General features: G+C 34.7%; 1 protein-coding gene across 4 annotated transcripts in view; it reads right to left on the minus strand.

Annotated features, from left to right (window-relative positions):
• Nucleotides 1-22,060, minus strand: part of Ptpn4 (protein tyrosine phosphatase, non-receptor type 4 (megakaryocyte)) — a 177,972-nt gene that overhangs the window by 127,926 nt on the left and 27,986 nt on the right. For all 4 annotated transcript variants that reach the window (XM_005397664.2, XM_013521059.1, XM_013521058.1 and 1 more), the window contains exon 2: nucleotides 12,213-12,367. In XM_005397664.2, the coding sequence (XP_005397721.1) occupies nucleotides 12,213-12,350 (138 nt within the window). In that variant the 5' untranslated portion in view covers nucleotides 12,351-12,367. The remainder of the gene's footprint in view (nucleotides 1-12,212; nucleotides 12,368-22,060) is intronic.

The raw sequence follows: 22,060 nt of genomic DNA on the forward strand, positions 1-22,060 counted from the left end.
AATCTGTAGTGAATCCAAGTTATAAATTAGCTCAGAGTTAAAATCAAGTACCTATTCATTGTAGTAAGTGCCTATCTACCTCCAGATTTCTGTTACATGAAAAAAAATTTAACTGCAAAAGAAACAGTCAAAATTATAAGCTCTGAAGTTTATCATAAACAAATCAAAGGAAGCATCAAAAGGAAATGTGCACACATTAAAAAAAGTTTGTCATAATAGCATTACGAATTCCTCATATATAACAGCTGTTGCTTTTCTTTTTTCAAGCTAAACAAACTGATATGTTAATATTATGCATAGAATTTAAATAGCTGCTGAAAACAGTCATAAAATATTATTAAGAAAAATAAGAGGAAGATACATTACTATGCTACATTCTGAAAGAAGAATAAACTAGAGTTTTAGGATGAAGGTTTTGCTATACACGTATATGCAATACACAAACATATGCAAGTTTTAAATATTTGCAAGCATAATTACTTTAAGTCTAATGAATGAAAAGAATGTGAAATAATAAGAGCAAAACTTAATTAAGGCTAACTGGATGCTGCTCTCAAGAAAAAGCTGAATTTCTAATATATATATACTGAACTATATGAGTTAGGAATAAACATTCTGAACAAGTACGAACATGAGAAGCAATTTCCTCTTTGTAGTATTGTAATCAGCAGAGAGCACCGACCAGCACCAACCTCTGAGCAAGGGGCTTGACTGGGCACAGGACACTCAGGACAGAGAATAATCTAGAGCAGTTATGGTGAATCTTTTAGAGCTTTCAATGATAACAAATGGCCAGTTGTGGCACATATGCAATATGTTCCCCACCACAGATCTAGGGGAATAGGACAGGCACTGGGGCAGTAGTGAGTGTCATGTAGATTCCTTATGTGATAATGACTATATATGTCTTTCTATGGTCACCAAAACCTTTCCAATGAATACTGAAAGCTTGTTTGCAAGTTCTAGTAGAGAAAGATAGCTTTGTCATATGTCCTTTCTCAAAGAAGAAATCACATTTATCTGAGAAAGAAGGAACACATAGAGTAAAAGTTTAGATGAGGAATACATAGAGTAAAAGACAAAGCAAGATCTGAGCCATTCATTTGGTTTTATCAATCTAGGCAGTGGCAATTTACCTGCATACAATAAAACGCAGTACTATTTGGAGGGAAATGAAAATCCAGAGGTGCTACAATAGAGGTCAGCAAAGCTGTTCCATAAAATATCAAAGATTACATTTTTTGTCTTTTGAGACAGGGTTTGCTGTGTAGTTCAGGCTGGTCTTGAACTCACTACGTAGCACAGGCTGGCCTCAAATCTGTAGTGATCCTCCTGCCTCAGCCTCCACAGTGCTGGGGTTACAGGCATGTGCCACCATGTCTGTCCAAGGAGTAAATATTTTTTAGGTTTTGAGGGACAAAAATAGCCTCTATTGTACATTCTCTTTGAAAGCAAAAAACACAAAAATAATAAATGCTTTAAAAACCATTCTTAGCTATTGACCATATAATAATTAGCTGTCTGAATTTTGCCCATGGATCACAGTTTGCTGTCCACTACTCTACATTTCATTCACAGTATTTTCAGGGAGATTAGTAGCAATGTGTCTTTTAATGTAATAAATTTGATCACCCCTACTTACTCTATAATTATTATTACTAAATAATATGTATGAATAATTTATTCTGCTAGGATAAAAAAACCTCCTCAAAAGAATAATACTTAATAATTTCTTCCTCTTTACTATTAAATAACAAATTGGCATTCTTATAATTTCTGTATATATGTATTTTTAGTCAGTACTACTAGAAAACTGGATTCTGCAAATAGTACCTGTATAATAACACATGGATAAAAATATTACATACACACATAAAACAACTGGCAGATTATTATTTTGTGGTTTTTGAAAATTAACAGGCTTCCCAGAAAACATTTCTGGAACTAGAGAACAGATCAACTGGATCTGGAAATAGAAGAAAATCAACCTTTCTAACCATATAACATGAGTCAGAGACATAAGTAGGCACTTCACCAAAATCCTCATTTAATACTAAGCATCCTACAAAGTGTAGGAATTGTTCCCTTACCAAAGAATGTCAAAGATAAAGGTAGAGCAACTTGTGTGTATTCACAGAACTGATGTTCAAAATAAAGATGAATAAAAATCACTGGATAATTACAGAAGCAAATGCTATATTCAGCAACAAACTGATGTATGGCAAATGTAATACCCAAGAATGATGTATGTCTGATAAAAACACAACAGGCATGAAAAGGATGAACAAACCAAGAAATATGGTCACTCTAAATAGTGTACAACTCTAAATCTGACTGATAAAGGAGAGTTTGTTCATACTTATTATGATTATAGCTTGAGGTAAAAAACATTTCAAATTAGAGAAAGAAAATTTTAAAGACCTATCACATACTACAAAGTTGGGAGACTTCCAGAAAGATGGCAGAGTAGTAAGCAGAACAAGTTAGCCTTTCCAAGATTTGGAATACACACACTGGAAAATAACAGGCAAGGAAAAAAGGAGAGTTGGATTCGTAGGGCCCAGGAAGAACCTGAAGGTAAAATTGGAGCCTACAGAGAAAATGGAGAGACAGACCACAGCCGGGAAAAAGAAGGGGCAATCTGTACCTTCTCTCCAGCTCCTGGCTCATGACATGAGAAAGGAAGAGTGAATATACAGAGGAACACTGAAAGCTGGGCACTCCAGAGGCCTCCGGAGAGAAATGTGCCACTAGAGTGGAGCAGTGGATGCTGTACACTACAACAGCTGGTGACTGATTCCGGTCCAAGTGACTGCCATGTACCCCAGAAAGTATGCTTGGTCAGACACCATTTTAGAGAGGAGCCAACTGAGCCTGGGACTCAGAGCAGTCACTGGCGAGCTTCATCTCAGGGATCTCAGTGTTAAATTGCCACAGTGACTGGGTAAGGGACAATCACAGGAGATGTCCATGGTCAGGGAGTCATGGGGAGGCTGATAAGAGACACTCAGAGTGTTATAAGCTAAATGACTCCAGCCGCAATCCCACACCCAGACATCAAGGTTCAGCCTGAACTTCTGTGAATTTGAAAGTCCCAGAAGCAACTCCATGTCTTAATCCTATTGTAGGCTTGCTGGGATTATCCAGTATGGATCTGGGCTCTGCTCATCTCCATTCTGTACCAGCAAGAAGAATCATGCCTTGAACTGGACATGGTCACATGACTGTAGATCCCAGAAGATAACCACTGGCTAGAAAAGCAGAAAAACTTTTTTTTTTTTTTAGTTTTTGTTCGTTCAGTTTTTTTTTCTCTACTTCTTTATTTTTGTTTCTTTGTGAGGGTGAGCACTGTTTGCAGTTTTTTGTTTGGTTTTGTTCTTGTTTTTGTATTTTCATTCTTTCCTCCCTCCAGTCTTCTTTACCAGTTCCCTGAAGTTTGGGTAATCTTCCTCTGTCCTTCAGCCTTGCTTCTAATCTCCTTTTCTTGTTTTGTTTCTCTAGATTTTCTTCTCCCTTTTTTCTTCTTTTCTCTTTTAATTTTCTCCCCTTAGGGCAAAACTGTTCTACTGAGTGGACATTTACTGTATAATTTTCTGATTTGTTTTAGATTTTGTTATGTAACTATAAATCTTATACATAGTTAAAGGTAGGAATGTATTAGTAATCACAGTTTGTCATTTTCCAGTATGTGTCTGATACTATTGTTATTGCTAATTGTGTTACTTCAATGCTGTGATCAATTGATCTTCCTCATATGCCAATATCTATGTTGTCTGGGAAGCATAAATAATATTACAGTCCAGTACCAGAGAACTGGGACTAGGCTAAGCAGGTTGGAGCCTCTCATAGCTAATAAACAGAAGAGGAAGCATGCTGGGCCAGACTCAAAGGCCAAGAGCCAGTTACACCTAGAAGCCATCTTTGAAAAGTAGTAATTTCTGAAAAAGGTCTCAATATTAGTACTAAAGCTACCTGCCATAAGCAACTTACAAACATCAATGAGGACAACAAACAACAACAAAATAGAAAATTATAAAACACAGAAGCAACATGCAACCCCAGACTCTAGCTTGCCAGGGGCACTGAAGTGGAAGAAATCAAAAGTCACAAAGCTGAACTTTTTGAAATGGTAGCAGCCGTAGTAACAAAGTAGATGGATGAGTCTCTAGAAAAAAACAAAACAGAAATAATTACACAGATAATTAAAGAGATGATGACCATAATGAAGGACATGGTTAGTGAATCTAGAGTAGATATAGATTTAAAAATAAAAAATAGAGGAGCTTAGGAAAGTATGAATGCCCAATACAGGAAAGAACTGGATCCCATAAAACAGATTCAAACAGACATCAAAGACACCAAAATTTTTATTGAAAGTATAGCAGCAGAATCAACCAATGTAAGATACACTATTAGAGCTAGAACATAAGGTTATGGTTAGTGATCATCAAATGAAAGACTTCTTAAAAATAGCAAAGGACCATGAAAAAAATCATTCAACCATTGCTGGACAATGCAAAGAAGAATAATAACACAAGATTGATTGGAATCAATGAAACATCAGAAGATAGCATAAAGGACATTTAAATAAAACACCTGTTCATGGAATAAGAGAAAACTTTCCAAGTATGAAAAAAAGAATTTGACATACACATAAGTGAAGCATACAGAACTCCAATTAGCCATGAAAAATCACACCAAGGAATCAAAGATCTAAATATAAAAACAGAAACAATCTGTTGAATGACAAAATAGGTCAAACTTTTGAAGACACAGGTGTAGGCAAAGACTTTATGAACAAAACCCTGATCGCACAGGAAATAATACAAAGAATCAACATCTGGGTTCACATCAAATTAAAAAGCTTTTGCACAGCAAAAGAAACCACTAACAAAGTGAAGAGACAACCCACAGAATGGGAAAAAATTTTTACCAGCTACTTCTCAGACAAAGGACTTATATCTAGAATATGTAAAGAACTAAAAAAAAAAAGGAAGAAAAACAAAAACCACACTCCTCCAAATTTAAAGCCCACATCCAAAAATGGGCATCTGAAATGAATAAACACTTCTTAGATGAAGAAGTACAAACAGCAAATAAATATATGAAAAAACGGGTCATTTGAGAAATGCAATTAAAACAACACCTGAAAGTCCATCTCACTCCAGAAAGAATGGCTATCATCAAGAAATCAACCAATAACAAATGTTGGCAAGGCAGCAGGGGAAAAGGAACTCTTCTCCATTTGGGAGCGTTCACTGGTATAACCAAAATGGAAATCAGTATGGAGATTCCTCAAAAAACTAAAACTACAGGTTTCATTTGACCCATCTATTCTCCTTCTAGGCCTCTCCCTGAAAGAGTTAACAGCATCATACCACAGAGATTTATGCATACCTATGGTCTTAGCAGCACAATATATAATAGCTAAATCTTGGAGACAGCCTGTATTCCCATCAATAAATGAATGGAGAAAGAAAATGTGGCATTTATATACAATGCAGTTCTATTCTGCCATAAAAAAAAGATAAAATTGAGTCATTTTTAGGCAAATGGATGCACTTTGAGACCATAATTTTAAGTGAAATAAATAAGACACAAAAGTTTAAATACTGCATTGTTTCTTTTGTGTGAGAAACCCTAAGGGTAAACAAGGAACAAAATGGAGGATAGATATTGGGAAGAAGGAAGAACATGTTCAAATAGGAAGGGGAACAAAGGAGATGGTGAAGGAAGGAAAGGAAAGGAAAGCAGATTTAAAAAACAAAGACTGGAAGGATTAAAATGGAAACAAAGCTTCTGTTAAGGGGAGGGAAAAGGCTGAAGGGAGGGGATGGGAAAAGGCTGAAGGGAGGGGATGGGAAAAGATTTAAGACATATTATGTACAGGTATAAATTTCCTATGATGAATACTATGTATGGCAAATATGTATGGCAAATATGTACTACTAGAAAATTTTTAAAAATCAAATTAAAATTGAAATTTTAAAAAGTTGGACTTTTTTTTTTGGTACCAGGAATTGAACTTAGGACCTTGTGCTTGCCAGGCAAGCACTTGTGCCACTTAGCTATATCCCTGGTCCAAAAGTTGGACTTTTAATATATAAAATGCGATAAAATTATTAAATCATTTTGTACTAAAATGACTTTCCATTAAACATCTGATTTTATTCAAAAATTTTTGATATTTAATAAATCCTCTAAAGTACAGGTTGTTGAAAATCCATTTGATAGATGTCAAGGTTAAACTAAGCAGACAAAACACAAATGTTTGCTTAAGACATACTAAAATAACAATGAAGGTACCAATCAGAGACTACATTAACATAATTTTGGAAAATGAAAAATAATGTAAGTAGTAATCAACTTAATTGCAAGTCAGAAGCAACCTACAATAAAGCTAGCAGTGTTAGGAAGGTCCACAAGTTGATTTTTTTCTACAAAATAGAGGTCCAAATGATCTCCAAAGAAATAAATCTGAGACTGAAAAAGAATATGAGCACATTTGTTAGAGCTATGGTTATAAATAATAAATAGATAAATACTGGTCATTTCTAAGGAGAAATAGGGCAAGGATCTTTGTTGTAAGATTTGTAGAACTGTTTAACTTTTTAAATCTATGTACACAAGTAATGAATATTTAAGAAAACTTTTGAGGAAATCTAACTAATGTGTATAAAAGATATTTTAAAAGAGTAACATATCAAACTTAAGTAGGACTAAAATATCACTTAATAAACACTAACCAACACTTAACAAAATAATACTGTAGTCTGAAGTAAGAGTCCTGTCAGACCACACACACACACACACACACACACACACACACACACACACACACAATTTAGGTTACTTTCAAGTAACTTAATGATGCTAAACCTATTTTTTCATCTACTAAGCAAAGCCAAAGAAGAACGAAAAAAAAAATCTCGAAAGTTCTATCCACCTTTAAAAATATGACAGCAGAGTAACTGCAGGTGAATGTTTCATCTGATTAAATCTATTATCCTCATACTTCCTTAGCTTACCATGCCAATATCCATCTACTTGTCACCCCAACCTTTTCAATTCTGTTTGGACTACTGATTTGATTAACTGTCACTTAAACAGATTTTTAAAAAAAAAAGCTTCAGCCAGTCAAAATATGCATCAATTCAAGCTTTCACTTTAGTGGAATATATAGTAATTGAGTATTTCAAGAAAAAATAGTTGAACTTTACTGTATCATTTACTAACAACTAAAGTACTGGCATCATCAAAAAACTATACATATCAGTTATCCTTTATTCAGTATATAGAGACACAGAAGAAAGGAACTACTTAGTATATTTTTAATAATTTTATTTCTAAAAAGTAAGCTAAAGAAAAATGTAATACAGATAAAAATAAAAATCCTCAATCCGTAAACTCTGTTCTCATTCTTGAAATACTTCAATGTATGAAATTTCTCTGAATTGTACACTGAATAATGTATGTTGAATAAACTATCATAAATTTTGAGTATTTTTTCAGTTTTTCCAGGTAGAATTATGCATGTATATATGTGTCATTACTCACACATGCATATACATATAAAATAAGTCAAATTTTAAAATATATGTATATGTATACATACATATTTTTATAAGTATAACACACCTCAATAAATAATCCAAGCAACACATACAGCAAACAAGTAAAACACAGCTCTGGAAGGAAAATTCTAATTATAACGGAGGGCTGGGAACATAGCTTAAAGGCACAAGTGCCTGCCTGACAAGTGCAAGGTCCTGAGTTCGATTCCCAGTACCAAAAAGGAAGGAAGGAAGGAAGGAAGAAAGGAAGGAAGGAAAAAAGGCAAGAAGGCAAGAAGGAAGGAACGAAGGAAGGAAGGAAGGAAGCAAAGAAAGAAAGAAAAAGAAAGAAAAAGACAAATCATTATAATGGAGGTAGAACACAGACAGGTCCAATTATGTGGACAGGTCAGGACAAAATGGATGCCTCCACTAGCTGGCCATACTGAAAGGCAGCATCTCCCCAGTAAGTCCACAGTAGTATTTCTGACCCCACATGATCCTCCACATTAAGAGACAAGCTATTTACCTTAACTCTGAATGTGATTCTGTGATAGCCTTAACAAACAATATGGTAAAAGTAACATTGCATGATGTCTTGGTTACTTTTTTCTCGCTGCTGGAACAAAATACCTGATGCCCAAAATTAAGGAGGGAAAGGTTTATTTTGCTTACAGTTCATGGAAGTTTCAGTCTGTACTTGGCAGATTATAAGGCAGAGTGGCACATGGCAACGGCTCAGGACGGCAGAGCACTGCTCCGCAACAACCACACACCAGGGCGGAATGGGGGAGGAAAATCCTCAAGCACTCTTTTCCTCTCCCTTACATATGCAAACTATGCACCCCAGGGCGGGTGTAGCTCTCACACCCACAATCATTCAACTCTAATAGCCTGCCCCATGCTCGCATGAGGCTTTGGAGGGGACACACAGACATAAACCGTAACACATTACTTCCAAGTTCAGCTGAAAAAAGGCAATACAGCTACATCCTGTCTCCCTCTCTGATAATGTTCAGCCCTGGAAACCAGCTATGCAATGCATTATGAAGAAATGTAAGGTATAGAAAGGCCATGCATGATATAAACATTTTAGCTCCAGCTGAAGTTTTAGGTATCAGACATAGGAATGAATAAGCCTTCAAATGTTAACTCTTCCAGCTGAAGCCTAATTAACATGTAATGGAAGAGATAAAAGCCATCTCTCTCTGTGTGAATCCTTGAGGATATTAAATGGCTGCCACTAAGTTTTGAAGCAATTTCTTATGTAATAATAGTAGTAACTCAAATAGGGTAGGGTTCTCTCTGGTCCTAACTTGTCATACAAGTTACTGTTAACCCATTATACCAAAGTAAAAGTAAAGCCAAAAATCTTCAAAGGTTAAAGAAATCAATCTATACAGTAGGGGTACTATATATTTTAAAGTATTTAAAAACATGTTCAACTGTGGTGCAAAATTCTTTTAGAAAAGCAATGACTCCTATGGTTGATGTTTTAAATCACTGCTTGGTCATTTTCAAAAACTGAGTGAATAGAGAGATGCTGGTGAATTGGCAGCAGCTCACAATGAAGATCTCTGAGACTTACTGGTACTAAATGAGCATGAGAAAATCAAGACCAGACTCTCAAATCCCCAATGAATTTGCTGGTTGCCACATACCAATGCAAAATTATAAGGTGCATAACTGGGAAGCTTTGCACATAGATTAAAATATGCACAATTTACACAGAAGTACAAAGCAACTCTCGGTTTGAATGACTTAGATCCAAATATTCAGAGACATAAATGTCTTCCTACATGTCCACAGGCAACTTCTCACAAATATTGTTCCTCTAAGTTTTTTGATTACCTGAGATAATAGCAGAGAACAGTTCTAGCACCACAGTACTTGCCATTCTAGCAATATAATCATCTCTATTGGAACTGGCAGTTAAGTAAAAAATACGATAGATGGGAAATGAAGCAAATCCTTTTACAATATTTTCAAATAACTGCAAATTAATATGAAAACTAAATTATTAACTAATATGAATTTAAAACAAGAGTTATGCCCCCCAAAAGAATTCTAATGAGTCTAATGAGGAAAAAAGGCTTATTTTTATATCAATTATCTAATACATGAGTTTCTATTCTTCAGAAGTCTTTTTGAAACATAATCCCCCTCATTTCAGATTATTTCTGCTGGACAACCTATACTCCAGTTATCTACTAATAGATAAAGACAATCCAAAGAAGCTAAAAGTTGAACATTTTCAAAAAGCACAATTGTTGTATCTGTTAAATAATTTCCTTGGGGCTGGGGATTTAGCTCAGCGGCACAGCACCTGCCTAGCAAGCGCAAGGTCGTGAGTTTGATTCCAGGTACCGGAAAAAAACCAAAAAACCAAACAAAAAAAATGTCCTCAAAGGTATTTTACTAATGTAACTTCCTTTACTCTGCAACCCCTTTTCCAGTATAAAATGGCTTAGAATTTGAGATAAAAAAGGATAAATTACTGATCCTGCTATATCATAATACACTAAAAAAGTTACGTTTAAGAAATGGTAAATAAATGGAGCACAACAGCATATGCCTGACGGGGCTGGGGATTTAGCTCAGCGGCAAAGCGCCTGCCTGGCAAGTGCAAGGTCGTGAGTTCAGTTCCCGGTACCGGAGAAAAACCAAAAAAAGACAAAAATAAATAAATAAATAAATAAATAAATAAATAAATTCAAGCTCAGTGAGCAATATAGTCTCAAGTTAAAAATAAAAAAGAGGCTGTGGATGTAAATCAGTGTGAAGGCCCTGGATTCAACCCCTAGTACTGGAGGGGGTAAAAAAAGCAACTGATAGGTAAAAGCTTTAGTATTTTATATTACTTAAAGATTCCAGTATAGAAACTTCCCAGTATTACAATACAAAACACATGATTTAGATACTGTTCTTTCCATTAATTTTCAAATTTGGGGATGTGATAATGTTATTGTACTAATAATTTAGGAGATTCTTAGGATGCTAAAGTACTCATAGGTAAAGTCTACTACTCTCAGAAAGGTCACAAAAAAAAAAACATACGAAACCATATAGAAAGTAACATAAAACAAATGCATAAAAGTTAATACCATGCCAATCTGGGTAAAGGATATATGGGTATCCATTATACTATTTTTTCACTTTCTATAGGTTTCAAATGTTAAAAATAAAAAGGGGATAGGGGTACTTCCTTGTGGATATTCACAGCAACCCTATGAGTGCCCAAAGTCAAAACAACCCAGACATATACCAATAGTGGCTGAACAAGTAAACAAAAATTAAGTTAATGTATAAACTGTGCTATATTCTGCAAAGAAAAGGAAATACTATTAATACGTCACATGGGTAAAACTCACAAGTAACAATGAGCAAATGAAGCCAGACAAACAGAATGTACAGTATCTGTTGAATAAATGTTTCAGACAATACTTAGATAAGATCACTGGTGTCATTTATCCTTGTATAGCAAAAGCTTTACAGGTGCAAGTCAGATTAAAATGGAAATGTATAAATTATTTAGGAGAACAAATTCCTTTCAGGTAACCTGAAGCAACATTTATAAAAACCACTCACGTAACTATTTACCTGCTCTACTAACCATAATGCAGGGCTGGTTTGTCAACAGTATCCAAATACACAACACTTTTTTAAAGACCTAGTTTGAATAAAAACATGTAACATAGTTATGACATAGTCAGAGACCACCATAGGGACAAAGGATCTACTCCTGTGCCCTTAACCTGTTGTTCATCTTCTTTTGAGGCAGAGACTTAAAAAGTAGTTTTTGCTAAAAATCGTAACTCTTGGACTTACATATAGGTTAAAATAAGTAGCTGAAAACAGAACAAAGCTTGGCCTTCATTTTGTAGAACTGAGGCAAATCCTTCTGGCTCTGCACATACGCATTAGTCACTCAGGGAGTGTCTGCCTAAAAGTTGCCAAAACAAATTCATTAGGCCTAAATTCATTACCCTTCAAGACTGAAGACACCAAGATAGAAAGATTTACAGGGACATTCATTATGACTTTGGATTCAGGAAGAAACTCATACAACTGCCCCTCAAGTCAGGAGGATTCCTCCCATGGAAAATTAATTTTCCCTCCAGTCATAAGGATTCAGTCTGAGGTAGGAAACTAGATAATGATTGACCAGACCTCAGCCACCTCAGCTAATCCTTAAATTCGGTTCCAAGTCTGGGGGCTGGGGATTTAGCTCAGCGGCAAAAGCGCCTGCTTGGCAAGCGCAAGGTCGTGAGTTCGGTTCCTGGTACCGGAGAAAAATCCAAAAAAAAAAAAAAAAAAATTTGGTTCCAAGTCTGATCCTCAGTGTATGTATGCCCTGTCTGGCTAATACTCAAATTGGAGTCCTTTCCCTATCTTTTCTCAGACTTCCCAATTAGGGCTTTTTCCTGTAAATTTACACTGTCACTTTAGTTTCCATGTCAGTAAAGTAAGGACCCACTCTAGCCAGTGACACATGTATCTAATACAAATCTGCATCGAAGACTTTAATTGAATAAGGCATTTCTAACTGGCCATAATTTAATGGCTCTAGTCTTAATATATAAATTCAGAATAATAACCAGAGATGATGATGATGATGATGACAATGAGAAGATGTGGAGGAGGAGATAAAGTACTTACATTAACTTTGAAAGCTTGGACAGTGTTATCCAGAAGAAGAATGTTGCAAACCACCTCTGTATGCTGTCTGTCTCTGGCCAACTCTGATGCTCGTACATTGTAGGTTCTGCCAGCAGGCAATCGGAAACGTGAGGTCATTACTGTCCACACAAAATCTAAGTTTAAAAAAAATTTTTTTTCACTAAATAAACAGGTAGTGGAGGATACAATATAGTTTTAAAGTAATTTATTATATGTTTTTAATTAAACTTATTATTTAGGTAGAAAACAGCTTGGTATTTTGAAACATCAGGATAAGAATTGTAGGTATAAAACAGATACATAGGTCATCATCTAAAATTACAAATTTCCTCGCAAAAAGAGCTTTATTTTGAACTGTTCCATTGAGAAGACTTAATAAACAATTTTTTCAGAAAGTCAAATTCCAATTCAAAATATATAAACTTAAATGTAGCCAAAATAGAGAGAGATCTGCCATCTTAGGAAGGTGGATGTTATTCCTCAATGCAAGTATTTGAAAACTCTGCAGAATGACAACAGGAAAAATTAACTGTGGCAGGCCATTCCTTTTTTTTTTTTCCAAACAAGATTTTTGGGAAGCATAGGAGGCTTCATTTTTAAAAAAAAACAAAACAACTTTCATTTTAACTATCATTAAACTCAACCTGATTCTAACAGTATTCTTCTTCTTCTTAATAAAATAAAAAGAAGATAGAAAACTTAAGGATAACCTTTGCTTCTGAATTTTTAACCTGAGATATGAGGGGAGAAACTGTCTATAAAAATCAGACTATTATCACTACCATATGTTAAAAGACAATAAACGCTGTAACTTCAAAGATCTGAAGGCTTGGGATGTATCGCTCAGTGGCATAAATGCCTGCCTAGCAAGCGCAATGTCCTGAGTTAGATTCCCAGTACCCCTCCCTGCAAAAAATCTGATAAAAAATATTTGAAACATAGACTTTTATACTGAGAAAATTAACATTCATGTTTTATACTGAGAAAATTAACATTCATTAACATTCATATAAATAGCCAAAAACATTTTTAGACATTCAAAGTTTAAATTCCATAAAACTTCTCCCTTAAAGACAATATATAAAAGAAACAAAACTAGGAAGAATTATAAATATTTCGGGTTTCTGAATGTAAGTAGGAAGTAGGTAAATGAATATGGAATAAACAAAATAGTAATAAAAAAAGAAATAGCATTTCAAATGAATAATATTCACAGTTGGAATTGAGCTTTCATAACTTCATGTCAATAAACAAAGTAAAACAATATTACAAAACTATAAAAGCAATCCCTCATCAGGTGTGGTGGCGCATGCCTGTAATTCCAGCCCTTGCAAAGCTGAGGCAGGACTGTTGAGTCTGAAGCCAGCCTGGGCCATATAGTGAGTTCAAGGCTCGCCTAAAGTATAGAGCAAGACTGTGTCTCAAAAAACAAATGAACGAACTATTCCTCAAATGCAATAGAGCGAGCGAGAAAGTAGGACAGAAAAGTTATATGATGGAAACAACAGAAAGAGGAGTAACTGTATTAATATCAATAAAGAAGACCTCATATCAAAGAAAATTAGCAGGAATAAGGAGGGAAGACATTACATAATGATGAAACAGAATCCACAAACATGACACAAGTGTGAATATACTAATCAACAAAGCTGTTAAAATATATGCAGCAAAAACTGTAGGTAAACCCTAGTACAATTTCAGTAAGAAAATGCAAGACTCCTCAATAAATGATATATCTAAGAAACCATTAGCAAGAATACAGCAGAATATAACAGTAACATCTATCAATAAGATCTAATAAATATTTATAGAACATTCTACCAATGACAGCAGAACACATATTATTTTTTCAAATGCCTACTGAACATTTACCAAGACAGACTATATCCTGGACCACAAAACAAATCTGAACAAATTTAAAGATCTGAAATTGTCAAAGTATTTTCTCTGAGGACAACAGAAATAAAGTAGAAATCAACAACAAAAAAGGTAACAATAAAATCTCCAAACACGCAAAACTAAACAATATGCTTCTAAGAAACCCAGAGGAAGAGAAACCAAAAGACACACTGAGTTAAACAAAAAGTAAAATACAATATGTCACAGCTAAAGCAGTGCTGGGAGGGAAATTTATAGCACTACATATACACAGAGAAAATAGAAAATGCCTCAAGCCAATAGTCCAATCCCCTCCAATCAAAACTCAGCCAAAGAGCCAAAAAAGCTACAGCAAACAGAAGCAAGGAAATTACACAGAAAAACCAATAAAATTAAAAACCTTCCATCATCCCCCCAAAAAGAAAAACAAAATCAATAGGGAATAAAAAGCTAGTTATCTGAAAGATCAATAATCTGATAAGCTTCTAGCAAGATTAACAGAGAAAAACACATAAATTGCCAACATTAAGAATGGATCATAAGACACCACTTAGAACGGGCAGACATCAAAATATTACAAACAACTTACATATAAGTTCAATAATTTGACACACAAAATGGACAAATGCTTCAAAAAGGACCAAGTAGTAGAATTTAATCAGTATAAAAAAATTTAAATAGCTCTGTAACTATTTTAAAATTACAATTCATAATTTTTAAACTCCTCTAACAGAATCTTCAGATTCAGATGGTACAACTGGAGAATTCTACCAAAACTTTAAAGAAAAAGTTAGTGCTGCTTACAGTGTTGTAGAAAGTAAAAGAAAATAATTCTCAACTAATTTTATGGGGCCAGTATTCTCTTGATGGAAAAAACAGACAAAGGCATAAAAACAGAAAACTACAAAGTAATATCCCTCATGAATATGGACACAAAAATCCTTAATAAAATATAAGAAACTAGAATTCAGCAATACATAAAAGAAATGCATAAAGTGACCCAACCGGTTTTATTTCCAAGTTGCAACAAGGTTCATCCAAGGTTAATTCAACAACTGATCAGTGTTATCCACAGTAGTAACAGAATAAGGAAGAAAATTCCCATGACTTCTAAAATGAAGAGGAAGAAAATGTTACATTTGACAAAACTTACCATCCATGATAAAAATTCTCAAAGTCCAGAAATAAAAGGGACTTTTCTAAACATGAAAAAACAGCATTGGCCAAAGGGGGGCTCACCTACAGATAATATTTTTAATGTATAAAGCCTGGATGCCCCTCCCCGAAATCAGGAACAAAGCAAGGAAGGATGTCTGTTCTTACCACTTAACATAATGCTGGGAGTCCAAGCCAATGCAATGTAGTGAAGGGGAGCGAGACACAGAAAGACATAAAACTATTCTATTATTCTAGTATTTGCATGTGATATGTATATGTAGAAAATCCCAAGTAATCCACAGAACACTCCTTGAACAAACAAGTGAGTTTAACAAAGTCACAGGATACATGAACATATAAAATTCAGTCTCATTTGTATACATTATGAATAAGTATGTGGAGTTAAATTTAAAATATAATCCCACTGCAACTGCAAAACAAACAATGAAAACAAGTATAAACCTAACAAAACACATATTGTACCTCTATACTAAAAACTATAAAATGTTGATGAAAATATCAAAGAAGATCTAAATAAATAAATGGAAGAGACATAGCCATGTTGGAGGACTCAATATAATAAAGATTTCAAAAGTCTCCAAATTGATAGATGGGTTTAATGTAACTATCATCAAAATCCTGAAAATTTTTTTTTTTTTTTTTTTTTTTTTTTGTTTGTTTGTTTTTTTTCCGGTACCGGGAACCGAACTCACGACCTTGCGCTTGCCAGGCAGGCGCTTTGCCGCTGAGCTAAATCCCCAGCCCCCTGAAAATTTTTTGTAGGAAGTATTATAAAACTGATATAGAATAGTAAAAACAATTTTGTAACTTTTTTCTTTTGGTACTGAGAATCAAAATCAGGACCTTGCACTTGCCAGGCAGATGTTGTGCTGCTGAGCTATCTTCCCCATCTGTAAAAACAATTTTGAAAAGAATAAAAATATGAGACTAACACTACTCCTACTTCAAAAAAGAATGAAGCAGGAGTTCTCTCCCAGATCTTATGACTTACTTATATCAACAGTAGTCTAGATCATGTAGTAATAGCAGAAAAGAAACACAAAAAAGTAAAATAAATTAGAATTCTCACACAAATGGAGTCAACTCATTAACAAAATGCAAAAGCAATTCAATCAAAATGGTAACTACAACAAATTCACACAAACAAATAAACCTCAACCTACACCTCACACTTCACATAAAAAATTACCCATGGGATCAGAGTTAAATGTAAAAATTAAAACTGTAAAACTTTTGGAAGCAAGAAAATCTTCAGGACCTAGGTTGGGTGAAGTGTTCTTAAATGTGATATCAAAAGCATAATTCATAAAAGAAAAAATTTGACAAAATGAGTATTTCACCAAAATTTAAAACTTCTGCTGTGCAAAAGACACTAAGAACACAAAAACACCAGCTACAGATTGAAAAAAAATGTTTCTAAACCATTTATCTGACAAAGGACGAGTACCTAGACAATATAATGACCTCTCAAAACTTACAGTAAAATAATAGTAATCAAAAAAATTAATTATAAAGTGACCTAAAAACACAAATAAGATAGGCACATGGCAACGAAGCACATAAAAAGATGCTGGATATCATTAGCCATTAGAAAAATACAAATTAAGACCACAATGAGATATCACTCTATACCTATTTGAATAGCCAAAAAAAAAAAAACAGTGACAGTTTGAAAGATACAGAGAAACGGGATCTGATAAAAACCTGCAATAAACAGTCAGCCTTCAGTATGTTTGGGTTCTACATCCATGGATTCAACCATCCATGAGTCAAAAATATTCAGGAAAAAACTGTACTGTAATTTTTTCTTGTTATTTCCCCAAATTATAGTACTAAAATTATTTTTATAACATTTACACTGCAGTAGCTATAAGCAACAAAAGACAATTTAAAGTAAAAATCAGGGAATAGGGATTTAGCTCAGAGGCACAGTGCCTGCCTGGCAAGCGTGACATCATGAGTTTGATTCCTGGTACTGGAAAAAGAAAAATAAAAAAAATAAAAAATAAAGTACAAATCATACACAAGGGGATGTGTACAGGTTATATGCAAATACTACATCCCTTTATATAAGAAACTTGGGCATCCACAGATCTTGGTGTCCTCTGCAATCCTGGGGAAAAAACCCCATAGATACCAATCCCCCATGTATACACAATTAAAACATCCTAGAATAAATGAGAAAGAAATATTAAGAAGAGTAATTATATCCTCCGGAATTAAAATATAAGCGAAAAAAGGCTTTTTGAAACAAGAGGAATGAAGTAATTATGCACATTTCCTGTAATAAGGAATTCTCTATCTCTCCCCCAAGAAAATATCAATTGATTCCTAATTTTTCCTCCTTCCTTCCTTCCTTCTTTCCTTCCTTCCTTCCTTCCTTCCTTCCTTCCTTCCTTCCTTCCTCCCTCCCTTCCTTCCTTCTTCCCTCCCTCCCTCCCACTCTCCCTCCCTTCCTTCCTTCTTCCCTCCTTCCTTCCCTCTTTCTTTCTTATTTGAGACAGGGTCTTTTTACTGTAATCTAGGCTGGTAACTTGAACTCATGATCCTCCTGCCTCAGCCTCCCAAGTGCTGGGATACGAGCATGCGCTACCACCCCCAGGCTAATTTCCCTGTTTCTAGTATATCTTCTATGTGTAATTTAAGAAAAGTGTATCAAAGTACTTTCATAATGGCTGAAGAGTACATTTTTATTTTGAGAACTAGAATATTAGGGAATGAGCTAACAAGTTCTGTGGGTGTTATTTCTCTTGACCAGCAAATATCAATTACATTAAAAGCATGACCAACTCCTGACTGGGCCATCATCACCTTAGCTGTTTCCTGTGACTCTTAAGCCAGTGTTTCAGATTATAAAACTCACTGCACTCTTTCAGTTCCATGGACAGGGAGATTCTACAATGAAAGAGGTGCTTGTATGGGGCAAATTGTTCAGAAAGGTGAAAATCTGCTGTTTGACTATTTCAAATTTGCCAAATGCAAAGGTAATTCTCTCTCCCTACTTGAAGTATAACTTCCAAATCACCACGTATAGTACATTCCTTTTAAATGGCCAGCTTTAAAACAAAAGTATTTGTCACTACTCAGACATTTATTTCTAAAGAGTCTTAATTGTTTACATATAATTTAGTTATAAGTAATTTGATAACTAGATTTATTTAATAATTTGTCAATAAAACATTACCAAAAAGGAAATGTCACTGAAATAATCACTCTTCCCATTTTATTACTCTTCTGTGTTTCACTTGAGAAAGTTAAAAAAGAAAAGGCTAAGACAAAATTAGAATCAGTAGTTTGAGCTCTGCAACTATAATCAACATAGACCAATAAAGGAATACAAAGTGATTCTAGCTTCCAATTTGTGAAGCTGAAAAATAACACTCAAATGCTCCTAACAACCTTACTGGCAACAACTACTATGGAAGATTGCAAAAGCTATACTTTTAACATCTCTTGGATTTTACAAAGTTTATTATTGTATCAGAGAAATGCTGAGGGGCATCAATATAACAATGCATTCAGTAAAACATTTATAATCACCAACAATATCTTTTCCATGCTTCAGGTCCTTACAACCAGTAAGTACTTCTTTCAACCTACTCAGCCTCTCAATTTCTATAATCATGAATCAAGATCTTCTACTACTTCACTATAATTTATGTTTGCAGAAACAGATTATCACTGAAAATAAAGTATGTTTGACTAAATGAAGCAACAAAAAGAAAGAGGGAATAAAAAGTGGAAACCAGGGGCTGGGGATTTAGCTCAGCGGCAAAGCGCCTGCCTGGCAAGTGCAAGGTTGTGAGCTCGGTTCATGGTACAGGAGAAAAACCAAAAAACCAAAAAAAAAAAAAAAAAAAAAAGAAAAATGGAAACCAAACCATCTTGGTTCTTAAAGTTCCAGTTTCTAGAAAAGACTAATATTTTTCTTTTAGTATTGTATAACTATTACTTACATTAATCCTAGTTACATAATGTATTAATTATATAAAATATTCTTCCAATTAAAAAAGTACGAATTAGGTTCAAATTCACATTAAGTCTAAACCAGAGCATGGAAAAAAATTCTTAGGTATCAATCATTTGAAATGACATACCTACCTTCTGTTGGGTTCAAATCTTCTATTTCATCAACTTCCAAATTTTTAATTTTAAAAAATGTTTAAAAAACATTTTTAAAAAACTATCTTTTAAAGGCAACTTTTAAGTTTGGTAAATTGTAAGAAGAAGAAAAAAGATGGAGGATGTACTTCCAGAACAGTGAGATAAGGATATCTGAAAATCCAGCCCTCAAACTAATAGGAACACCAGCACATCAATATTGTCAAAATCAGTATTTTCAAAACTTGGGAAATTAACAAAAGGACTCCAATACTCTGAAGTGCTCTAATTCAGAATAAACAGTTAAGTCTCAGTAATGACAATGAGCTTTGTAGTATTTTAATGTGACCTATATCCATTCGCTTCTTCCCAAAAATGTGGTTGGTGATATCTGAAAATCAATAAACTATCAGGCATGACAGCTACAGCAACAGGTAGTCTTGCATCCACTGAATGGGAAAGGAGTATGAAGCTCCCTTTACCCCAAAAGCATCATATCTGAGGAACTGTCATTATCTGAACATTTTACCAACTATACAAGAAAACTTCTATTTTCATAGCATGCCTTATCTGACTCAGAACTTACTGTAAATAGCATTTTATCCAATGTACTTCTGGAAAAGTTATCAATAGCAACTGTTTAATATTGTAGCTGACCAGAAATAACACTAACAGTTGATAGCTGGGGGTGGTGGCACATGCCTGGAGGCTGAAGCAAGAGGATCACAAGTTCGAGGCCAGACTAGGCTACGTAAGTTCAACGCCTGCCTGAACTACATAGTGAGACCCTACCTCAAATAAAAGAAGAGAGCTGGACCCTGAATGCACACCATATTTAAAAAAATTAACTCATGATTTAACACATAAAAATTGATCAACATAATACACCACATTAAGAGGTGAAATAACAAAACCACATGCTTATCTCAACTGATGCAGAAAAAGCCTGGGACAAAATTCAACACTCTTTCATGATAAAACCATTCAGCAAGACAGAAATGGAAGAAGCTACCTTAACATAGTGAAAGATGTACTATATAAAAAACTTGCCCTTAACATCATACTTAATATAGTTTCACATAGTAGTAAAAGTCCTAGTCTGAATAATTTGTCAAGAAAAGAAATGAACATCTTCCAAATTAAAAAGGAAGAAGTAAAACTATTTCTGTTTTAGAGAAATCCATTCAAAGAAATTCAACAAAGTTGCAGGATACAAAACCAACTCAATAAAATCAGCTTCATTCCTAAACACAAACAATGAATGTTTGCCTAAACACAAACAATGAATGATACAAACAGGAAATTAAGGAACCATATGAGAACCAGGTATAATTCCAGTCCTCTATAGGGTAGAGGCAGGATAACTGCCAAGTTTCAGCCCAGCCTAGGCAACTTAATGACTTAGCAAGAACCCATGAATGAATGAATAGGGTTGGGGATGTAGCTTAGTGTGAAGGCCCTGGGTTCAATCTCCAGTAACCCCCCCCCCAAAGGAAGGGGGATAAAAAAGAGGAAGGAGAGAGGGAAGGAAGAAGGGAGGGAGGGGAGGAAGGAGGTAAAACAAAGAAAGAAAACAATTGAGCGCTGGGGATGTAGCTTTGTAGTATAGTGCTTGCCTAGCATATGCAAGGAAGAGTTTGAACCCCAGAACTGTAAAAAGAATACAACATTGTTCAAAAAGGATACTTAGGAATAAACTTAACTATAAAACAGTATACTGAAACCTAAAAAAAAAGGCAAAACACTGTGATAAAGAAATTAAAGACACAAATGAGAGGGGAATGACAAAAAAGAATTAAGATTATGTACAGGTACTAAAAAAAATAAAATAAAATTAGGGGAAGAAAAAAGAACCCAAAAGAAAGGTTGACCATGTTAAGGTACAGAAGGGAGGAAAAACAAAACAAAACAACATTATCGATGGGAGAGAGATATGTAGCTTAGTGGTAGGTCCTGGGTTCAATCCCCAGCACCACCCAAAACCATAAAGACTAACAAAATAAGAGTTCAGAAATATACCCAGTACATATGTTCAAATGATAACTCTTCAAAGGTACTGCCTTAGTCCATCTTGTGTTGCTATAATTAAACACCAGAGGCTAGATACATTATCAAGAGTTTTATTTTGGCTCACAGTTTTAGATGTGTGGAAATTGAAAAGCATGGTTCCAGCATCTGCTTCTGAAGGTGGGTCTGTGCTATGTCACTATATAATGGAAAAGTAGAAGGAGTAACAGGTTTACACAGAAAAAACACTTGGGTAAGAGAAAAACCAAGAGATGGAGGGAGGGAGAGAGGAGAAAAGGGGAAGGGAACATAGAAAGAATTAAGATGTATCATGTACACACACCAACTCCACACAATGAATATAGTCACTATGTACTGCAAATATATATTAATAAAAATAAATTTTTTTTGAAAAACAGAAGAGGAGGCTAAGCTGTTTTTAACAACTCTTGTGACAATCCAGTTCTATAAAATCTAACTCACTCCTGGGAGACCTAATGCAATCTTGAGAGAATTAATCCAGGAAGACATTAATTTAATCATAAGGATGGTAACCCCTGACCTAATCATATCTGAGATCTCACCTCTTACTGGCCTCATTGCTCCCAAAACCATTATATTGGAGACCCAACTTCTAGCAAATGACCTGTGGGCGAAGCCTA

This window comes from Chinchilla lanigera, unplaced genomic scaffold (assembly GCF_000276665.1).
Source record: "Chinchilla lanigera isolate Chin_1 unplaced genomic scaffold, ChiLan1.0 scaffold00058, whole genome shotgun sequence".
Classification (NCBI taxonomy): domain Eukaryota; kingdom Metazoa; phylum Chordata; class Mammalia; order Rodentia; family Chinchillidae; genus Chinchilla; species Chinchilla lanigera.